At 36.3% G+C, this 19,856-nt stretch overlaps 2 protein-coding genes across 3 annotated transcripts; one reads left to right on the plus strand and one right to left on the minus strand.

Moving 5' to 3' along the window:
* Positions 1-12: 12 nt before the first annotated feature.
* LOC306888623 (phagosome assembly factor 1) lies at positions 13-13,140 on the minus strand. Of its 2 annotated transcripts, none has more exons than XM_079447056.1 (16): positions 12,150-13,140; positions 11,094-11,176; positions 10,893-10,976; positions 9,016-9,059; positions 8,752-8,831; positions 8,566-8,660; positions 7,589-7,653; positions 7,157-7,269; positions 5,888-6,021; positions 5,663-5,746; positions 5,445-5,527; positions 5,162-5,205; positions 5,031-5,080; positions 4,819-4,877; positions 4,407-4,479; positions 13-3,395 (listed from the first exon to the last, which is right to left on the minus strand). In XM_079447056.1, the coding sequence occupies exons 1-16, from the start codon at positions 12,211-12,213 to the stop codon at positions 3,306-3,308; spliced, it is 1,245 nt and encodes a 414-aa protein (XP_079303182.1). In that variant the 5' UTR covers positions 12,214-13,140; the 3' UTR covers positions 13-3,305. The 2 variants fall into 2 exon arrangements, with proteins under 2 accessions (XP_079303182.1, XP_079303181.1); XM_079447055.1 differs by having other exon boundaries at positions 22-3,395; positions 7,589-7,686; positions 12,150-13,120.
* Positions 13,141-17,938: 4,798 nt separating this feature from the next.
* On the plus strand, positions 17,939-19,641 carry LOC306888284 (uncharacterized protein). Its single transcript, XM_079446482.1, has one exon. It carries the CDS (start codon positions 18,415-18,417, stop codon positions 19,513-19,515), a length of 1,101 nt encoding a protein of 366 aa, XP_079302608.1. The 5' UTR covers positions 17,939-18,414; the 3' UTR covers positions 19,516-19,641.
* The last annotated feature ends 215 nt before the right edge of the window (positions 19,642-19,856 follow it).

The raw sequence follows: 19,856 nt of genomic DNA on the forward strand, positions 1-19,856 counted from the left end.
AGACAAAAGCGTCCATTCTTTCCCTCCATATTTATTACATCCATTCTTTAAATATTTTTGTTGAACACACTGTAACAGTTTTAATGAACAAAATGCAAAATTAGCAGTTAAAGAAATTTGATAATGCTTTCAGTAGATTCAACGAGGAAACTAAAATCCAATGGTCACAGCTTTGTTGCACCATTCTGAACTATTGACAAACATATACCAGACCATTCTGATTTATTATCCATCAACGCAACGATTATTGCTTTAAAATCAAAAAAGAGAAACAACAAAAAATGCCTGATAATGTTGATCTTTCTCATACATGTTCCTTAAATCTACAGAAGTAAAAATATCTGAGATACAAAACACCACATTGCAGTCAATTTAGATGACACACACTTTTTTAATCGAGGATAAATCCCATTTCCAGAAATGGGTTAAATGTACTGAATCCACAAAAAATAATCACTTTGGAGGATGGGGAAGAACATAGAATATAGAGGGATACAATACATAGCATTAATATGCGCATTACACTGTATGGAGGTTGTCCATTTCTAATTACAATCCTCAGGACGATCATTCATTCCGATGCAAAAATAGGATAAAGTCTGAAGAGGAAACAATACAGCCAAAACCCATTTGATGAAAATTAAGCATTCACTTGCTCCTGGCATTAAAAAAAAACATCCACCTGAGATTGGGCAGGCAATCAGCCCATCAGACCACACTCCTCCTGTAGTAAAACTCCATAAATTACACTAAAACAGCGGTCGTGTTATTCCTTATTGACAACGGAGGTTCCAATTGTGCATTTTTAAATCTGATCCTCAGCCCTAAACAGTTTTAAAATCTAACCATATTTCACTTTAAACTAATTAAAGTGGAACTTCACACCGTTTTCAAAAAGTACAGGCTGTATTTTGATAGAAACACCACAACCACTTAGTCAACTCCAAATCATGAAGGGCCATCTACTGATATATTTTTTGACCCATAATCTTTATTTTTCATATGCTGCATTTTGAACAGAGTAAACTATGGAAGCTTATTTCCACCATGGAATAAAAAAAAATTAAAAAGGTAATTGCGACTTTTTTTGGGTTTCTCTCATAATTCTAACTTTTTTACTTCACCATTGCAAGTTTATATCTCACAATTGTGTTATGAACTTATAATTGCAAGTTTACACCTTGCAAATGACTTTTTCTCAGAAATCTGAGTGTACATCTCACAATTGACTTTCACAGAATTGAGAGGAAAACGTCACAATTTGTGTTGTGTTTCCATGGCGGAAATAAACTTGCATAGTTCTAGCCTTTCATGACAAGAGTTCAATACTCGACGAGTCCATTTTTCCTTAGTTCCTCTAGTATTTAGGTACGATTTTCAAAACAAAAGGACTATAACTATCAATTAAGCTTTACATGCTCAGACATACACAAAGCAGTTTTTCAAACGCTTTCATTTACAGAGAAAAAGTCAAGACAGGCTCGGTGGGAGATGAGGCACAATGTTAATAGCATCTTCCTTTTAAATGGCCAAAAGCTGGGGGTAAAATATATTAAAAACACCACTGACGGCCTTTCAGCGCAGTTAATGTAACAGAAAGATAAAAATGCCCGAATTAGCCTGAACCACACACTGCAGAAGCCTGAAGGGAGGTGGGAATGACACCAGAGAACTGGAGCTTGACAGCTATGGGTGGCTACGCTGCCAGGCAGCACAGCAATGAACAGTATTTAGAGGTGAACAAACCATCTACTAAAGATAAAGCGCTCAAGTAATAATCGTTAAATCCTCCCGAAAGTGGTCAAATGTAGGCAACTTCATCCAGTACAACAGTGGAGGGAAGCTGCAATAGTGTCTCTCAAGGCTGGCAAAGAAAACCAGAAACTCTCAGTATGTTAGTAGTGTTGGGGAGTTCCAGATGTCAGCTGATCTGATACGGTACCATTAGGCCGATGAAACAATGAAAACGGTGTACGTTATTTACAGATCTGTACAGACATGGACATGGCTACAGAAAACATCACGTCTACTTACTACGCAAACAACGGCAACAAATCCGTAGAGCAAAAAGCAAGAAAGCTTTAAAGCATTAAAAACCAATCAATCGATTGAGCTGCTATGCTAAAAACAATTCAGGGGCTGTATGGATCAAATCAAAAGGGAATGTTCTTACTATGTGAATTTAAAATGACAGAGAGCTAACTGTTGTTTCCTCTTTGGCTAATGTTTTGGCAATCAGGCGACAGAAGACAATTCTGCAGTTAAGACTTTAAGATACTGAATAAGGTAAAAGAACTTCACATCTTTGTACTGTGGACAAAAAAAAAAAAAAAAACGCAAACAATATTGACAGCATTCAGCGGGAAGGAGAAACAGCGATGGGTGGATGGCTTTTCTCACCAGTCTGGGTCGCTACTAGCTTTGTAATCCAGATTGCACGTCGACGTTCCCTCCCCCGCCGTCCTTTCTCTCCGAGACTCGGCAATTAAAACGTTCCTCAGTGGACAGGAGACAATTATCAAGTAAATTAGGTGTATTTTAGTGCAAATGTTCAAAACGGATGCGCTCACGAACAACAAAACAATAACAGAATCAACCATAAAGCGCATGTACGCTATTGAAATGGGAGGTAATCTGTGCTGCTGACTTGGTATGAAATGAGTTTATGAATCGTTATGCGTGTATGGGAGCCTGCTCATGTGCCACAAAAACATTTTCACAGCACTGGATCCATACTGTGCTAGCTTGTGCTTGGAACCTCACGACACTCGTCGTTGAATTTTGCTGCGAAAGTTTGTCCTCATTTGACTTTGCTCTCATCCTCTGCTCGTCGGAAAGCAAATGAAGTTGAATTCATGTGCATTTTTGTTAAAGTGTTTAGCGTGCAGAGGAGAAATCGCTTCTCTGTTTGCCCTTTGGTGCGTCTGGTATGGAAATTTTAGAAGGTTAGGCAAAAAACAAAACACAAATATGCTTGTGTGGAGGAAATGGATCACTGTGCATCCACAAGTATTATAACGATGCTGACGTTGATGCATGTCTGGGTTTATGCTTTGGGGGCGAAGCCAGGTTTGCACAGTTGTCTGGGATCATTAGCAGGCTGAGCCCGATTAGCAGGAGGAGACCGAATTGGGGCCTCTATTAAAATCTGAAGGGTGGGGGCTGGGGAGGGGTTCAACTCCAGAGAAACTCCCAGCATGTCTTGCTTTAGCTTGTGTGATGGCAGCAGTGAGTGAAGGCACACTCTGCTGGTCAGTTCAGAGGCTCTGCAGGGCTGGACGGGCACCGTGGGCATGGCGGCTTCCTCAGTGAGCACTCGGCTCGGTACGGGCCAGGCTACTTGGACGAGGTGCTCCGTAGAGAGTCACAGAAGCTATATGGTTATTCTGCATGACCTGCAACCAAAGCAACAACATGGAGATGAGATCCAATCGTTAATTAAGTGCTGAGTTGTGTATGAGCTAGGGGTGCATAATATATCAGTACCATACTGGTTAACTGCTAATAATAGGGACATTTTAAATTTAAAAATCAATTCAAAGTCGGGATAAAATGAAATTTGTGATAGTATTTTCTCACCTATTGTGACATTAAACCAAGTGAAACGGCTTCTTAAATAAGAAAGTGCAAAAATATGTTAAAAAATACATTAAAAAAAATTTGATGTGCATGGATAAATCCATTTATATTAAATACTGCAATATTCCCTTAAAAAAAGAAAGTTCTTGGTAATTTAAATAATCCATGCCTATTTCCCCTACTTTTACATTCAAAATACCTTTGCGGTTATCTAATGCCCTCTTATAAATAATATTATCTTTAAACAAAAGCCTAAATGTATAGCAATTTTTTCATACTGTACATTAAAATGTTGTGTGATGCCCAAATTCACTTACAGCACTTAAAACGACTCCTTTTCAAATGTTTTATTTTTTTTAATGTATTAAAATAAAATAGTGGCCATTTATTGGTTACTGGCCCAAACATGACAATAATTATCTGCTTAACTTTATCCCCCAGAATTTTGATTGCACTTCATGTTACAGTACGTGTACTTAAGAAAGTACTGTGTAATATAAGGTAACTACATGAGTTAAGGTTAGGTTTAAGTGTAAGTTCAGGGTAAGTACCTAGCTATTACCCAGTTATTAGAATTACTTTAATAAGCACATACTATGTACATGTGGAATACCAGAATTTTAATATCAGTTCATCCCCAGTAAGAGCCAATGATATTTCCACATAGCACAGCTGCAACAGCAGTGTGAATACCAAATCTGCCATTTATAGATATTTACTTATTTTTTTAAATGAATATATTTATTTTTAGTTTAAAAAGCAACTTTTTATACAGGCTGACTAAGTAAAACAAACAGGACACACACACAGTTGACCCAGTCACATACCTCAAATATCATCCGATGTAGTCCAAAGCAAAATGTGGAACCAAAAGGGTTGGTGTTGTTTGCAGATGATGACCTGCAGAGGAGTGCACAACTAATCAGTCAATTAGATAGGTTTTCATATGCAGAAGTGTCTGTATGCTGTAGTTTGAATTAAACCATGTGAAAAACCACAGACTTTTTTTTTATTCAGGCAGTGTTGTTATTTTTAATTAAAACTATTAAAAATCTTTCATGAATTGAAATAAAGCTGAAATATCAACTAAAACTAATAAAATAACAAAAGCAAATACAACTAACTAAAACATAAATATACAAATAAAAGCTAATATTAATAAATACTATACTTCTACATTAATAATAGTAAAATAACGCTGCATTCATGTGGCCAAATCTCTACCCCTATGGCTCTCACCTGTGTAGCACAACTGGTTTTTCCATGGGGTGTCCTAGCAGCTCTTGAATCTGATCCCACTGAGTGCAAAAGTTGAAAACATAATTAGTACTCACTTAAAAACTTAAAAAAAAAAAAAAAAGATTTATCACATACAGTAGTGCATAAAATAACCTGTAATGCATGTGTATATAAAGTATTTGTTGAGTATACAATGAAGTACATGAACTCACTTTGCTGTAGGTGGTCAAAAAGCAGTCCTCACTCTGAGCTTCTGCCCCATCTGAAAACACAATTTAAAGAATGAAACTCAAAACACTACAGAGACAGGAACGAAAAATTATCCAGAGAATGTGATACAGACCTTTTTTAATGATGAGAGGAATCTTGAAATCACACCGATGATATCTGAGATGGGAATAAAGGGCAGTTATTCTGATGTTCTCGTGGAATATGATACCCAAACCACACATTGCTAAACACTGCAAGCATTATGAAATGCAAATCAATATTCAATCAATTTGCCCAGACTGCAAAACCTCCAGAATGACCTTCCCAACAGCATTGACCAACTGAAATAGATATTCAACCAAATATTAACAATGCTACAATACATAATACAATAAAAGCAGAGAAATGAGACTCACATGTTGAAGTTGTAATGGCCAGGGTAGTTGGTGTGAAGGACAAATTTTTTGGCCAGGTGGGTTGTAGAGTCAAACAGTATATCCTGAAAGACAGAGAGAATAATTACTCAAAGTTTAAGGGTTTATGTAAATTGAACAAACTAAATCTACACTAACAGCATGTTATGGAGTAATTAGAAGTAATGTAACTAATGGAGTAATTTAAAAATAATACTCACCACTCCCAGAATATAATAGTTAAAGAAGTAGTCATTACACTTGGACGGGACTTGCTTGTGAGGGGAGGGTGAATGGATCTTCATCTGAGACGTACAAAAAAGGAAAAAATATTTCAAGACAAACAGAATAAATGTGGAGAGGGAATGTGATAGTTTATTTTTGAGAATGTGGCTTTGCTTATCTTGAGAATAATGTGCAGTGTTTTGTATAAATATGTTGATTACCTTATCCTCTGACTTGTAGAAGACCTTATGTGGAGAACCAAGAGCACTCAAAACATCCTGACAAGAATCTCCAAAGTAGATGTTTCTCTCAACGGCTCGCACTTTCGTATCAGCCAACACTCCCGGGCCACATCCTGAGAAAGTGTACAAACAAACAAAAGCAGCGCACCAAACGGCATATTTGTTTACTAATTTATTTTCTATCACTAGATATCACTTATAATCTGGATTACAGCACCAAGATTTCACTGTGGACATCAAGGCAGCAGTAAAATTTATTTAATTAAAATAAACACACATTGTGTTCAAACCTTTAGACTCAGCTAAATTTTTTATATTTTTGAAATAAGTCTTATTTTCGCCAAGGCTGCATTTAGGCTGCAACAAAAAATCCTGTAAAAACAGTAATATTGGGAAATATTATTACAATTTAAAATGCCTATTTTCTATTTTAATATATTTTAAAATGAAATTTATTCCTGATAGCAAAATTGAATTTACAGCAGCCATTACTCCAGTCTTCAGTGTCACATGATTTTTTTTCTCTTACTGACCCCAAACTTTGAACAGTAGAGTAAATAAATGTCCTTAAAAATAAATGTTAATAAATTGTTTGTTTTTAAAGATATTTTGTTTGCTTTTTATGATAAAAGATAAATAGTTAATTTTCAAAAGAATATTATTTATTAACAGTAAAATATTGTTGATAAGTCTATGAATTTTGCTATCCTAAAATGCAAGATTACATAGTTGCAGTTTATGATTTGCATTTGTTATTGTTTTTCTCTGCTGTCAGCGACCCCTATCATAATTAATAAAAGACCCCTGCAATTCATTTTTGGGTCATGACCCTCCAGTTGGAAAACCACCGAACTGTACAGTTAAACTCACACAATACTGACTACCAAGAACATTTAAAAAAAAATCTCTATAAACATCTTTGTTAAGATCAATACATCTATGATTATGCCAGCTTGTGGTTTATGCTATAGTGATCAAATAAACCTATGCTGTTTGTTTATGTTGGTGATGACTAACAATCAAACAATAATCAGCACAAATGTTTATTTATCCCAGAAGCACACATTACTTATGCTGGTTTGCTAAGCACTGCTTAACTTTGGCAATAACATGTCATGATATGCCTTTAAACACAGAAGCTTGCCAGAAAACAGGGAACTGTTGCTCTCATCAACATGCTTAAAATGAATGCATGTTTATTAAAAAAAAATGCATAATGATGTCTGACATTAGTTTTATGGATAATACCTGCGGTGAGAAGGCGAAGTTTGAGACCCAGCGGTCCCGCTCCATCTCTCAACACCTCCACACTCTCTGCATACACATTACCAAGGTAACAGGCCAGAGGCATCACCGGAGCCCTGTGAAGAAATATATAATTTACAATGTTCGCTGCTTGAGGGAATGCAACCCACAGTGTTCTTAACAAGTGCTTAAACTGAACAATCAAAATTAGAGGCCCAAGGTCTCAGACTAAATGCAGATTAATCCGCCCCTGGGCCACATAAAAATTACAAATAGACATAAGACGACAATGACTTTGAACTTTAGGGTAGGTAAGTATTAAGTAAACACATCCATGCTCAATAGTATGCAGCTATAATCATTCGGTAGTGGTGATATGGTGATTTTACTTACACATAAACACCACAAATTTCCAAAATCATGCACGGCTCTTACTTGGTTTCTTGAAGGTTGTTTCCAGAGTAAATGTACATCCGTTTGACAGTGGCCCCATGGGGAATCTGCAGGGAGGCCAAGCCATGGGCAAAGTTAGGCTGTCAAGGCAAAACAGCTAGGAGTAGAACACGGTGTCGGTGCAGGTGTCTCTTTTGGTGAAAAGATGCTCACATCATCACAGTAACGTATTTTAGATAAATTCATACATGGGACAGGGTTATCATCATTATCTAAAACTATTGAAACATTTTTGTTAATTGAAATAAAGCCAAAATAAAATACAAATATTAGATTAAAAACTTAAACTAAATAAAAATTTGACACATTGAAGTTGAAGTTTAAGCACTTAAACTGAACTAAAACTGAAATGAAATCATTTAAACCTAAATAGTCATTTAAAAAAAATGTAAAAATCGCTAGAAAATTAAAATTTTTTGTATTTAATAATTTATAGGTGATATATAATTGTCCATGAAGGCTGGAAGTGAAAAACTTATGTTCAGGTGTGCATAACTATTAAGCAGGTTTTATTTCACAGATAAATGAGCCAAAAAAGAGATTCAACTCAGACTGAAAATTAAAAAATTCTCCAGAAGAGCAAGGTGTCCAGTTCTCAGAGACTTAGGTTAGGTAAACAATCCTAAAAAATGACCCTCATGTAATAAGAATAACATGCTGAAGGTTTGTAATTGGTAAAAAAATAATATGCTCAGAATATCAACTTGCATAATAATTATGCACGCACTGTTCAGTACTTAGCTTTATATGTCTTTTATTATAAAGCAATCACATGTAACAATAGAATAAGCCACATTTTTAGAAACAAAAAAGTTGAAACAAAAACCATGGAAATACCATATTTATACATCATCAAATGCAATACAATGGTTTTACCTGTATTCTTTGAAGTTCCATCTAAATACCATGCACATGGTATCATTCAGTAGCATGAACACAGAGTGCAAACCTAGTCTCACCTCATATTTAGGAGCTTCACTCCACGAATCCAGCTGGAAAGAGAAGGAAAGCCCTCGGAAGTTCAGGTGGAAGAGCTGCTCGGCAGCATTGTAGACTGGACAGAGAGAACATGAAGCCCACAATAAATACACAGACACAACAAAAAGGAGTCTGGACAAATAACTGACACAGACAATAAATCTCACCTCCTGGATGAGTAGCGCCAAAAGACTGATCAATCTGCTCAATAGTAGGTGCTATTGCCTGAGAGTTAAAATGTACTCCACTGTAATGAACAGAGGAATGCGTCATTTTACATTTCTGTAGCTGACAAAGAAGTTATTAGTAGAAGATAGTATATCTTAATTATATACAGCTATAATATCTAGAATCTATAAATGTCTTGATCTTAAAAAAAGCTTAATTCTGGCTGAAACACTAATGTAAATGATAACCACAAGATGACTTACCAGTATTTCAGTTTCACTTTGCTCAAATCATACACTTCAATTACCTGCAAAAACAACACTGACTCAATGAAGATACAGTGCCCTCCACTAACATTGGCACCCTTGATAAATATGAGCAAAGGTGGCTGTGAAAATAAATCTGCATTGTTTATCCTTCTGATCTTTCACTCAAAAAATTCACAAAATTCTAACCTATCATTGAAGTAAAACAATTGAAAGTGATGAAATAAATGCTTTTCTACAATGAATTTTGCCACAATTATTGGCACCCCTAGAAATTCTTATGAGTAAAATATCTCTGAAGTATATTCCCATTCATATTTAATTTTTTTTTAGCACACCAGGGTGACTAGGGTCATGAAATTGTCCAGCCATGACTTCCTGTTCCACAGGATTATAAATATGAGGAACACAAAGGCCAAATTCCCTTAATCATCCATCACAAGGAGTAAAACCTGAGAATATAGTTATTTTTTTATGCCTTTTTTTGTTGAGATAGGACAGTAGAGAGATGACAGGAAATTACTGGGAGGAGAGATGGGAGCAGGATCGGCAAAGGACCACGAGACAGGAATCGAACTCGGGTCACCATGACCGCAGTTGTGCTATATATCGACGCACCACGAGGCTATTGGTGCCGACAAGAATATAGTTCTGATGTGCAGAGCAAGATTGTTAGGCATCACAAAATAGAAAGTGGCTGTAAGAAAAGAGTTAAAGCATTGAAAATCCCCATTTCCATCATCAGGGTAATAATTAAGAGGTTCCAATAAACTAAAGATGTTAAAAATCTGTCTGGAAGAGGATGTATCTATATAGGATCACAGCTGTAGAATTGTAGAGATTAGTTGAGTCTTGGGGTCAGAAACCTAAAAAATATATATATATCAAACATCCCCTACATCACCACATGTTGTTTGGGAGGGTTTCAAGGAAAATTTTCCTCACTCATCCAAAAACAAACTCCAGCATATTCAGTTGTCAGACACGACTGGAACTTCAAATGGCACTGGCTTCTATGGTCAGATGAAACTGAAAAAAGAGCTTTTTGGCAGCAAACCCACCAGATGAGTTTAGTATGAACAGGGATTAAAAAAAACAAAAAAAAAACAAAAAAAAAAGTACCCCATGTGCACGGTTAAATATACTGCTGGACCTTTAATGTTGTGGGCCTGTTTTTATGCCAGAGGTCCTGAACATGGCATCATGGATTCTATCAAATACCAACAGATATAAAAATCAAAACCTGGCTGCTTCTGTTAGAAATCTTATAATGGGCCGTGTTTGGATCTTCCACCAGGACAACTATCCAAAACAAACATCAAAATAAACACAAAAATGGGTCACTGAGCACAAAATGAATCTTTTACCATGGCTGTCCCTGTCCCCTGACCTGAACCCTACAAAAAATTAGTGGGGTGAACTGAAGAGAAATACTAACATGGAGCTATGAATCTGAAGGATCTGGAGAGATTCTATATTGATCTCTTATCAGGTGTTCTCCACACTCTTCAGGCATTATAGGAGAAAACTCAGAGCTGTTACCCTGGGAAAAGGACGCTGCAATAATTGGGTGCCAATGATTGTGGGCAACATGAACATGAACTAGAGAAAGCATTTATTTCACAATGAGATTTTCCCCCTACTTTCAATTGTTTTACTTCAATGACAGGTTGGAATTTTGTGAATTTTTTTAATGAAAGATAAAAAGGATAAACAATGCAGATTGATTTTCACAGCCGCTTTTGCTCATATTTACCAAGGGTGACAATATTAGTGGAGGGCACTTTATGTTTCCAACGTAGTGTAAGAAATAAACACATTTTAGCCCAAAATCTCTCTCTCTCTCACACACACACACACACGTCCCCTCTCACCTTCAGTCTCTGATTGTAGGCGTCAAACAACAGTTTAATTCCATCCTGAGTCAAGTTGAGAATGAGGTCGTGGCTGAGTGGCATCTGTTTGAGGGAGAGAAACAGGTCAGATAAGGATACAAATAATCCATGTACTTTAGTGCCTTAGATAAAAGCCTCACAACATAGACATTCATAGACATAATAATGGCATATCCGTACTTGTTCGCTGTAGAGCACCTGGACATTTTTGATGATTCGGCAGTGTTTCTGTAAGATTGAAATGGCCTGGGCCAATGGCATCCCTGGAAACAAATCCAGACAAACAGTTCAGTTCACATTAACATGATGAAAGAAGTGGCTCAACAGCTGTGCAAGGTGTATAGTAAAAACATGACATTTACATAATAACAGGGCATAAAACACAATCACATAGGGTAAATAACTTCTCAATGTTTCTAATAATTTATCATTACACGGCACAGTCCAAAAGTAATATTTGTTTTATCCAAAAGTAACTTTTTTTTTTAAGTTTAATGGTCCAGTCACACCAAGAACAACAACGATAACTAATCATAAAGCCTGTCTAAAAAAAAAAAAAAAAACCATAGCGGAGCATTTCAGTTTATGAGCGATAAAAACACTGACAGTCAAACAAAATTATTAATATTTTAAAGCGCGCGATATTGCAATTTTTTAATAGCACACCTGAATAACCATAAAATCATAGTTAGTTGATGTAGTCGCAAATATTGTTAGTCCGTTATAGTTCTTGAAACGAACTGGCCCAAGTAGTATATAAATGTTGTTTTTTAATAGACTGTTTTCTTGGCAGAGAGTTTAAGATAAATAACAATTATTTATTTTATTAAAGCAATACACATATAACCAGATAATAAAGTAATATTTTTATTTATGTCCCCAAGTATATAGAAAGGAAATAAACTGGATAATATCGGTATCAAATGTCAAAACAAACACATTCAATGTGATGCAAGATTGTGATAATGCTGATACCATTCATCATAATGAGTTAAATATATTCATATTTAATTTAAAATATATTTCATATATTATGTTTTCTTTTAATATTCCTGTATCAGCCCTAGTGAAACAATTTTTTTTTCACTTTAACTGGGACTTTTTCATGGCAAGTGAAGGTGATGCAATTATGAAATCCAGATGGCAACTGACTGTAATGTCAAATAAATCAGTTTTTAAAATGGTCTAGCATTAGCTAATTCAACATGCAATGCTTCTGAACTAATCTCATCTCACCTAATGCGAATTCCCATTGTTCATTTCCCAAAGATCGCTCAGGAACGACCTCCAGATCCAGCATTGGCGGGGAGAAATTGGGAATATCAAAGAGGATCTCTGACTGTGCCAGATCTGAGTCTTCCCTCTCGAAATATCTTGAATAATCCACCGTTAAATCACCAAAACAGTCCAAATATAACGAAGTAGTATGTTTTAAAAGCTCCCACACACTTTAAACACAGTTTGAGTGACACACGACACCAGACAGTTCAAAACACAAGTGATGCAATCCAGCTATCGACGCATTCAGCTGTCACCATGCTTATAAATAACACTATAAAACGAACAACAGATACACACTTATAAAAGGTCAATATGACAAAGCTTCAATAAATTAAACAAGTAAACTGTATGTCAGTCACAGCGAGCCGGTGTCAAGAATAACTGGTTACAGGTTGCTGCTCTTTTATCAACTTCCATAAGCATGAATTAATTCAAGACGTTATTTATCTTACAACCAATATATAGGCGAATAAAATATATAACTGCTGTCTGTTGTAAAAAAAGAAAACGCAAACAATTTGATCTGACCTTTGACTTACTCCTGAATCACATAAAACACATAAATTGCTAATTATTACATCGAACGAAGAAAATTTCGTGTCCAACCAGTTAAATTACATGCATTTAGCCTATTTATGGAAACGATCACAGGCCGAGGTAAACAACATTCACACACTCGCACGAGCCTCGCCTGACGTTGTTTTCTTTCTTTCCGATGATTCAACGGCAATCATCACTTATGACCATCAACTGTTCCTAATAACGCGGATTTCTCCGGGTGTCGCCGTTTCGGTTGTTGGAGATGGTTCACTGTTACATGCAGCTTTATTTTCCGGCGTCTCTGACGTTTAAGATTTGCTTAAAATGATAAAGAAAGACCCCCTCCGTGCCAAAACCAACTTCCATCCAAAACACCGTGATCAGCTGATAATTCAACTTCCTGTGCGAACGAGAGAGCACTTCCTGGCGGCAACTTTCAAAATAAAAGTCAAAGACCTTTTAGAAGAACAGAACATAGGCTAGACTGCAGACCACGAAAAGCCAAGGGGTGGAAAAGAAGGGTCCACATAGCCAAAAATAACACATATTAATAAATAAATCAATAAAAAATTTAATAAAGAAAGTTCAACTCGATAGTTTGATATCGTTGACGGTTCTATGTTGATGGATCACTGGCCAGATTTTATGTGGCATATTATTATTTTTAATATTTATGTCGGAAATACTATAAACTGTTTATAGTATAACATTTTTGAACATCAGTTAATTTTTGGTCTGCTCACAGGTCTCAAGAGTGCAGGTCAATTTTACTTTTAAAGTCCGTGTAAAGTGATATTAAAATGTGTTCTGAGTTTGTCACGCAACAGAAAAATGTGTTATTAACCACCCAGCTAAATTTGAATGATTAAAAAAACCGCCAAGTAACTAAAATAAGTTATCAAAATCTTAGATTTTTTTTTTATTGCTTTAACATACAAAAACACCAATTAACTACAGTCAGAAAATTCTTAATACAATTAAAAAAGTCCAAATAGCAGCATAACAAAAAATACAGATAAACAAAATAACAGGAAAACCAAGAAAGAAAAAAACAAATAAATACAGAAAAATAAATAATACAGTAATATAATACAAGGGGCTTAATCATGAAAAAACACCTTCAAAAGGCCACATAGTTTAAGGGCTTTTTCAGAACGCATGATCTTCAAGGATTTGAAGAAGATCATTAAATCTTGCTGGAAAAGTAATCAAGTGGGAGGGTTATTAAAGAATCTACATTTATTAATTAAGTAATTGGCCAAAATCAAAATATTATTAACCAAAAATTCAACATCACAATTCCAACAAAAGGACAAATATTTCACAGTTTTAAAATCAAAGTCAGGTATTACATACTTCAAGCTTAACCAAGCATAGAGATCATCCCATATTGTTTTTGAGAATTTGCATAAATAAAACAAATGTTCCAATGACTCTATGTCTGCTTCACAAAAAGTGCATTCATTACAATCCAAATTAAATCTGTGCACTTTGAAAGAAGAGAAAGCGGTACCGCTCGCGTTTCTTGATGCAAATTGTGAACGCTCCATGTTTTTAAATTGTATGTATTCTGCTACATATTGATGTCTCTGGCCTAAGACACGGGTATGCATTCACCCTAGAACCGTCCCTGCCTAGAATCTGTATATCTAACATCACAGATATTCAAAAAGACAAACTAAGAACTTGACCTCTCAACAGTTATTATAGTGTTAGGGGCGAAAAAATCCTGAACACAGAATTGGTGAAAAACTGTTTAACGGTTTAACTCCACAATTCAGTACTACATAGTTCAGTCTTTGTAATGTGTTTCAGCAATACATTTCTAACTTTTGTAATGTGTTTAGAAACAATTCTCAGAATTCTCTTTACACGGACTTTAAACTCATCTCACATAGCTAGGCTAAAAATAGCCTACACAAAAGACAACATATCAATTTGCTTTAAATAAATAAAATAATAAATGTAATAGACCTTAGTCAGCGTACCGCCATATTTAAGTTTTGACAAGCACCAAAACGAGGCTTTTAGGTATAAAGTGTGTTTTGTACAGTACTATTGCTGAACTTATCGATTGTTCAGCTGACAAAACATATTACAAAAGACTTTCAGTAGACAAAAACTCCATAAAACAGTGCATACCATTGAGTATACTGTAAAGTCTATCCACACAGCCATATTTTCATCAGCATAAAATTCAGTATGGTCTATTAGGCCTACTGTGTTTAAAGATAAGGAGTAACCTAACTGCTATGGGCAGGGACAAATATGGAACTCTTTACTTTTTCTTGTTCATTCCAGCCTAAGGCTAGATCTGACAGCTAAATCAATAAATTGAGCTTGTGGTCACATACAGGAAAAGCCACACCAATGAACACAGTAATTTGAAATGGTTATAGATTGAGAAAACTGATAAAAAGCCACCAGATGGCATCATTTACTGAAAGCCTGGAGTGACTGGCGAGTGCTTTCATAACAGTGCAGGTGATGATAATACAGAGAGACAAAGTGGTGAATGCCGAGATTAAGCAAACTGTGTATTATTATTTATACTCAAAAACGTGACATAAAATGTTCAAATGATATGTTCCTCTGGTGTCTGACTATATTGTTTTAATTTGATTTAGGTTTGTCTGTGTTTTCTGTGAGTAGGCCTACTTTGTTCCGTTTTGTTCGTCACCTGCTCATCTCGTACAAATGTACAGTATTACAGTGTTACATACATACAAGGATTCATACAAACACAAAAGTTTGCATGAACCCTTGTGTGTACATAATACATTAAACAAAAATAAAAGAGCCAAAAATATTTGTTGGGCAGATGCATAAAGAGACAATAGAATAGAATAGAACTAAGATTGAAAAGCTGAAGAGTCAGTGGTCTAAGAATTGCATAATAAAATGTTTGGATGAAAATATGTCTATGCAGTACGTTTAAGACATGTTTATTGTACCTTCTTGTCTTGACCAGAAGCCAGTATATGTGCGGTATAGTGTGTACATGTTCTTTGAGAGTTTGTAAATGTTACAAACTATGTTTGTTTATTATATGAAACATGCTTTTGTGTGTCTGAGCAAACCCCATTTAACCACGTATTGTCCCATTGGGCCTTTTTCCGTAATTAAGTAGCTTAGTAAGTAGTTTTGGATAAAACGGCCTGGTAAACAACAACTGTCCAAATAGAATGAAAGATACATTTTTCGGAAAAGCCTTTAAAAGCGTATGCAATATATTCACATTTGACACAAATTGATTGAAAAGACAGAACGAGACACTGTGAATGATTTGCAAAGCTCTGTGAATAATTGGACTTTCTCTGCACCAATAGCCCAGATCAAAACTCCAATTACATTGTTTGTGGAAAAATTGTTGGCCCTGGTTTTATTTATTGTGTTTAGTAACAAACCTTGCCAGTCTGTTTCACAGGGTTTTTTGTTTGTTTTTATCCTTCAGATGGGAACATGATGAATAAAACAAAGAGTAAGGAATTTTAACACGTTCCTAATGGTTAAAAATAACAGAAAAATCTGTGTGTAATTATACAAACAATCTAAAACCACATTTCTGTCCTTGTTTTGAGTTCTGAAGACAGATTCACTGATGAAAAATTCATGTTGAATGAAGACAACTCAGATAAAATGTTAATCGTTTTAAGAGCTATCAATAATGAAGAATAGTATATGAAAAACAAAGGCAATTCATTTACTGTTATTATACCTTTTGATCAAACACAAAAAAGGCAATACTTTTGTCAGTTGAAAGCTGAATAAAACAATATTGAAAGCTTAGACACTCAAAGAAAATGGCAACACATCTGCAGCATTAAACAATCTCTGTACGTTGAAACCTACATGATCATAGTGGCATGCTGTCTGGATTTTTAGTCTAAAACTTTATGAATCACCATCTTCAGAGGGATAGTACAAACTCAGGAAAACTTTCAAGTTTATCCACAGAAACCTCCAAATGCGTAATGTAATCACAGGCCAGCTGTGTGCACTTGTAAAGTTGTTATAATCCCTCTCTGTCCTATAAACAGGAAAATACATAATATAAAGCATCATGCGTGCATCCACAAATAATACAGTTTATCCTAACGTCCTGCCAAGTTTTCCTTTTTTGGATATCACTGCTCTTTCATCTATTGTTAGCAAACTGATGAAAATTTTATGTAAGTAGAAGCTATATACCATTAAAAATGGGTTTGCACTATACTAGCTGTGGTTGCCAGAACTAAATCATAAACAATTCAGTGCACTGCATATATTACAAGTATTACGTGATGCCATTTTCATGTCATTAAAATCATCACTAAATCTTTGTAGTTAGTTATTGTAAAATGCATTGATAACACAGGTGGTTGATAGACCACATGATGTGCTAAAGTTAAGAAAATGTGCACATTTCAAGGAGTGAGAATCAGAAAGGCACACTGTAAAAAAAAAAAAAAAAAAGTTTAAGGCAACCAGCTTCAGCAGATTTTTGAGTTTTCTCAACTTCTTGTTTTAAGTTTATACAACAAAAAGTTGTGAAATTTCCTAAAAAAAAAATAAGTTGAGAAAACTCAAAAATGTGAGTTGGCTCAACTTTTTTTTACAGTGAAGTGACATTTTTGGTGAAATGGAGATAAATGCATCAAATGAAAGCTCTTAATGAGTTCTTTCTACTGGCAAAAGTATACTGTTATCCATGAGTGTACAAATTTTTATTATAAACAACTGAAATCAGTACACAAAGTCAGATCAAACTATGGTAAAATATTTGTTTTGGCTCTCCTGTAAAGTTGGTGAAATGTCACTTACGCCTTTCTCACCCCTCTACTTTATTTATCCCTAAAGGATGCATATCAGTACCTTAAAGGAACACACTAGTACCTAAATGGTACATTTTAGTAGCCTACTTAAAAGGTGCAATTTAGTACCTGTTGAAAGGGTACTGTCCCACAACTCTGATAAAAATGATAAAATATGTTAATTATAAGATACTTTCTATTTTTCACTTCTAACTTGGAACTTTTACTGCAACATTTGAACATTTTATAGTACAGAATTCCACAAAATACTGCTCCATTGCATTGCAAACAACCTATCCTCTAAAATGCCAAATTAGGCTAAATGGATTTAGTAAATGAATGTCAACTGCGGTGTCCACAATCTGAGTTACAAAGAAATAAAGTTATTTTCCTTTACATAGCCTGCTTTGTTTTCTTTATAGCAACCCAAAGCAACTCCCAGAAAGAGCTCTGTCATGTTTGCTTGTTCTCTCTGTGCGAGCAACTTTCAGCGTTAAGGGTGGACGTGATATTTCAAACATCAGATCAGTGCGTTTATGTATTGGGTGCCCGGAAATTTTTCCAAATAAACACAGCTTGATTCAACTTGGGTGGGCAGACTTATCAACAGACTAATTCTATAAACAAATGAAGGAACAACCGAGCACACCATTGGTTGGTAGGCAGGGGACACGCGGGGAGAGAGAGACTCGAGGCTTTCGGCAATGAAAATTTAATTAATGTGGGTGGGCTGAGAGAACACAACGAGTGTTTATCATAGACAATTTATTTTCCAGCGCTAAGTCAACATAAAACAGCAAAACGGACAACAATTATTTAACATTTTAGACTCATGAAGCGGACACACCGGTGGCGATCTCCCCAGACTGAGCCTGTCCTCCGAAGTCATGAGTTTATACCACAGCCCTGTGCCACAGTCCGGCGTGGCTGCGTCGGCTCTCACTCTCTCGAATTCCTCCCTAATCTATGTTTACGGTGGCGAAGTTGGAGGCATCATTCCCGCTTTGGGATTCGCGTCCAGCCGGCAGGAACCTCCGCAGAAACCTCCCTACAGCTACATCGCGCTCATCGCAATGGCAATTAAGAACTCACCGGACAAGCGCGCGACGCTGAGCGGCATCTATCAGTTCATCATGGACCGCTTCCCCTATTACCATGACAACAAGCAAGGCTGGCAGAACTCGATCCGCCACAACCTTTCGCTGAACGACTGCTTCATCAAAGTGCCCAGAGAAAAAGGACGACCGGGGAAGGGCAGCTATTGGACGCTGGACACCAAATGCCTGGACATGTTCGAGAACGGAAACTTCCGGCGTCGCAAGAGAAAGTGTAAGACTCAGGAGACTAAAACGGGACATAAAAGAGCCAGAGCGACGACCCTGAACGCGAAACTTCATCAAAGTGCCCTTCTGGAGAAAGAGTCGCCGCTTAAGGACTCAGATATAAGCAAACGGCATCACGAAAAACATCCCGAAAGAGATCTAAACATCCAACCGCAAAATAACGAGCACGCCTCGAGCCCCACGAAAGACTGGTGTTTGGCACCCTCGACCACAGCGGGCGCTAACCCAAGATGCTCGACGCCTGAACAGACCAGCACAGTGTCTCTAAACAATCTCAATGGCATAAACACCGCGCCCTTAAACGAGCAAGAGACGCCGGTAGCCGTGATGAATAACACAGGAAGCGCTCAAACTGGAGACGCCAAATCCAAAGAGGCGAATGCTCAGACGCACCCACGAAAAACAACAGACAAATCAAAGGAGTTTAGCATAGACAGTATTCTGTCCAAAAAGGAGAATCAGTTCCAGCGAAGGTGCGGCGTTGCCGGAGGAGCGCCGGGCGCGTGTTTGGAGTCGCGCGGTTACGCACTCTCGTCCTCGCCGCTGTACCCTCGCGGATTCCCGCTCTGCTCCTACCTGTCTCTCACCTGTCCTGACAAAATGCTGAACTTCAGAGAGAAAACAGATGGGAAATTATTCTTTTGACGACTCTTTTATTATGACTTGACAAATCCCAGACTGTAGCAAATCAATTTATGTCTAGAAATTTTCAGTGAATTCAGTAACAGTAATGTTCTTATTTTCTGTGTTTTTTAATTATTAATTGCAAACAAAAACAGTTTCAGGCTAAAACTCTTATTATTATTTCTACTACTACTATTATTGTTGTCGTTATGGAATTCAACATGGGTGGCCAGTCTAAAGAACAGTATACTAACAGTAGTTCATTCTAATGATGTGTGTACTATGATCAAGAACGCACTTCTGAACACAGATGTCTTTGTAAAATGATAATGTTTATACGAGCAAGGGTTTTATATGTTTCT

Source organism: Barbus barbus (genome assembly GCF_936440315.1).
Source record: "Barbus barbus genome assembly, chromosome: 22".
In the NCBI taxonomy this organism is placed as follows: domain Eukaryota; kingdom Metazoa; phylum Chordata; class Actinopteri; order Cypriniformes; family Cyprinidae; genus Barbus; species Barbus barbus.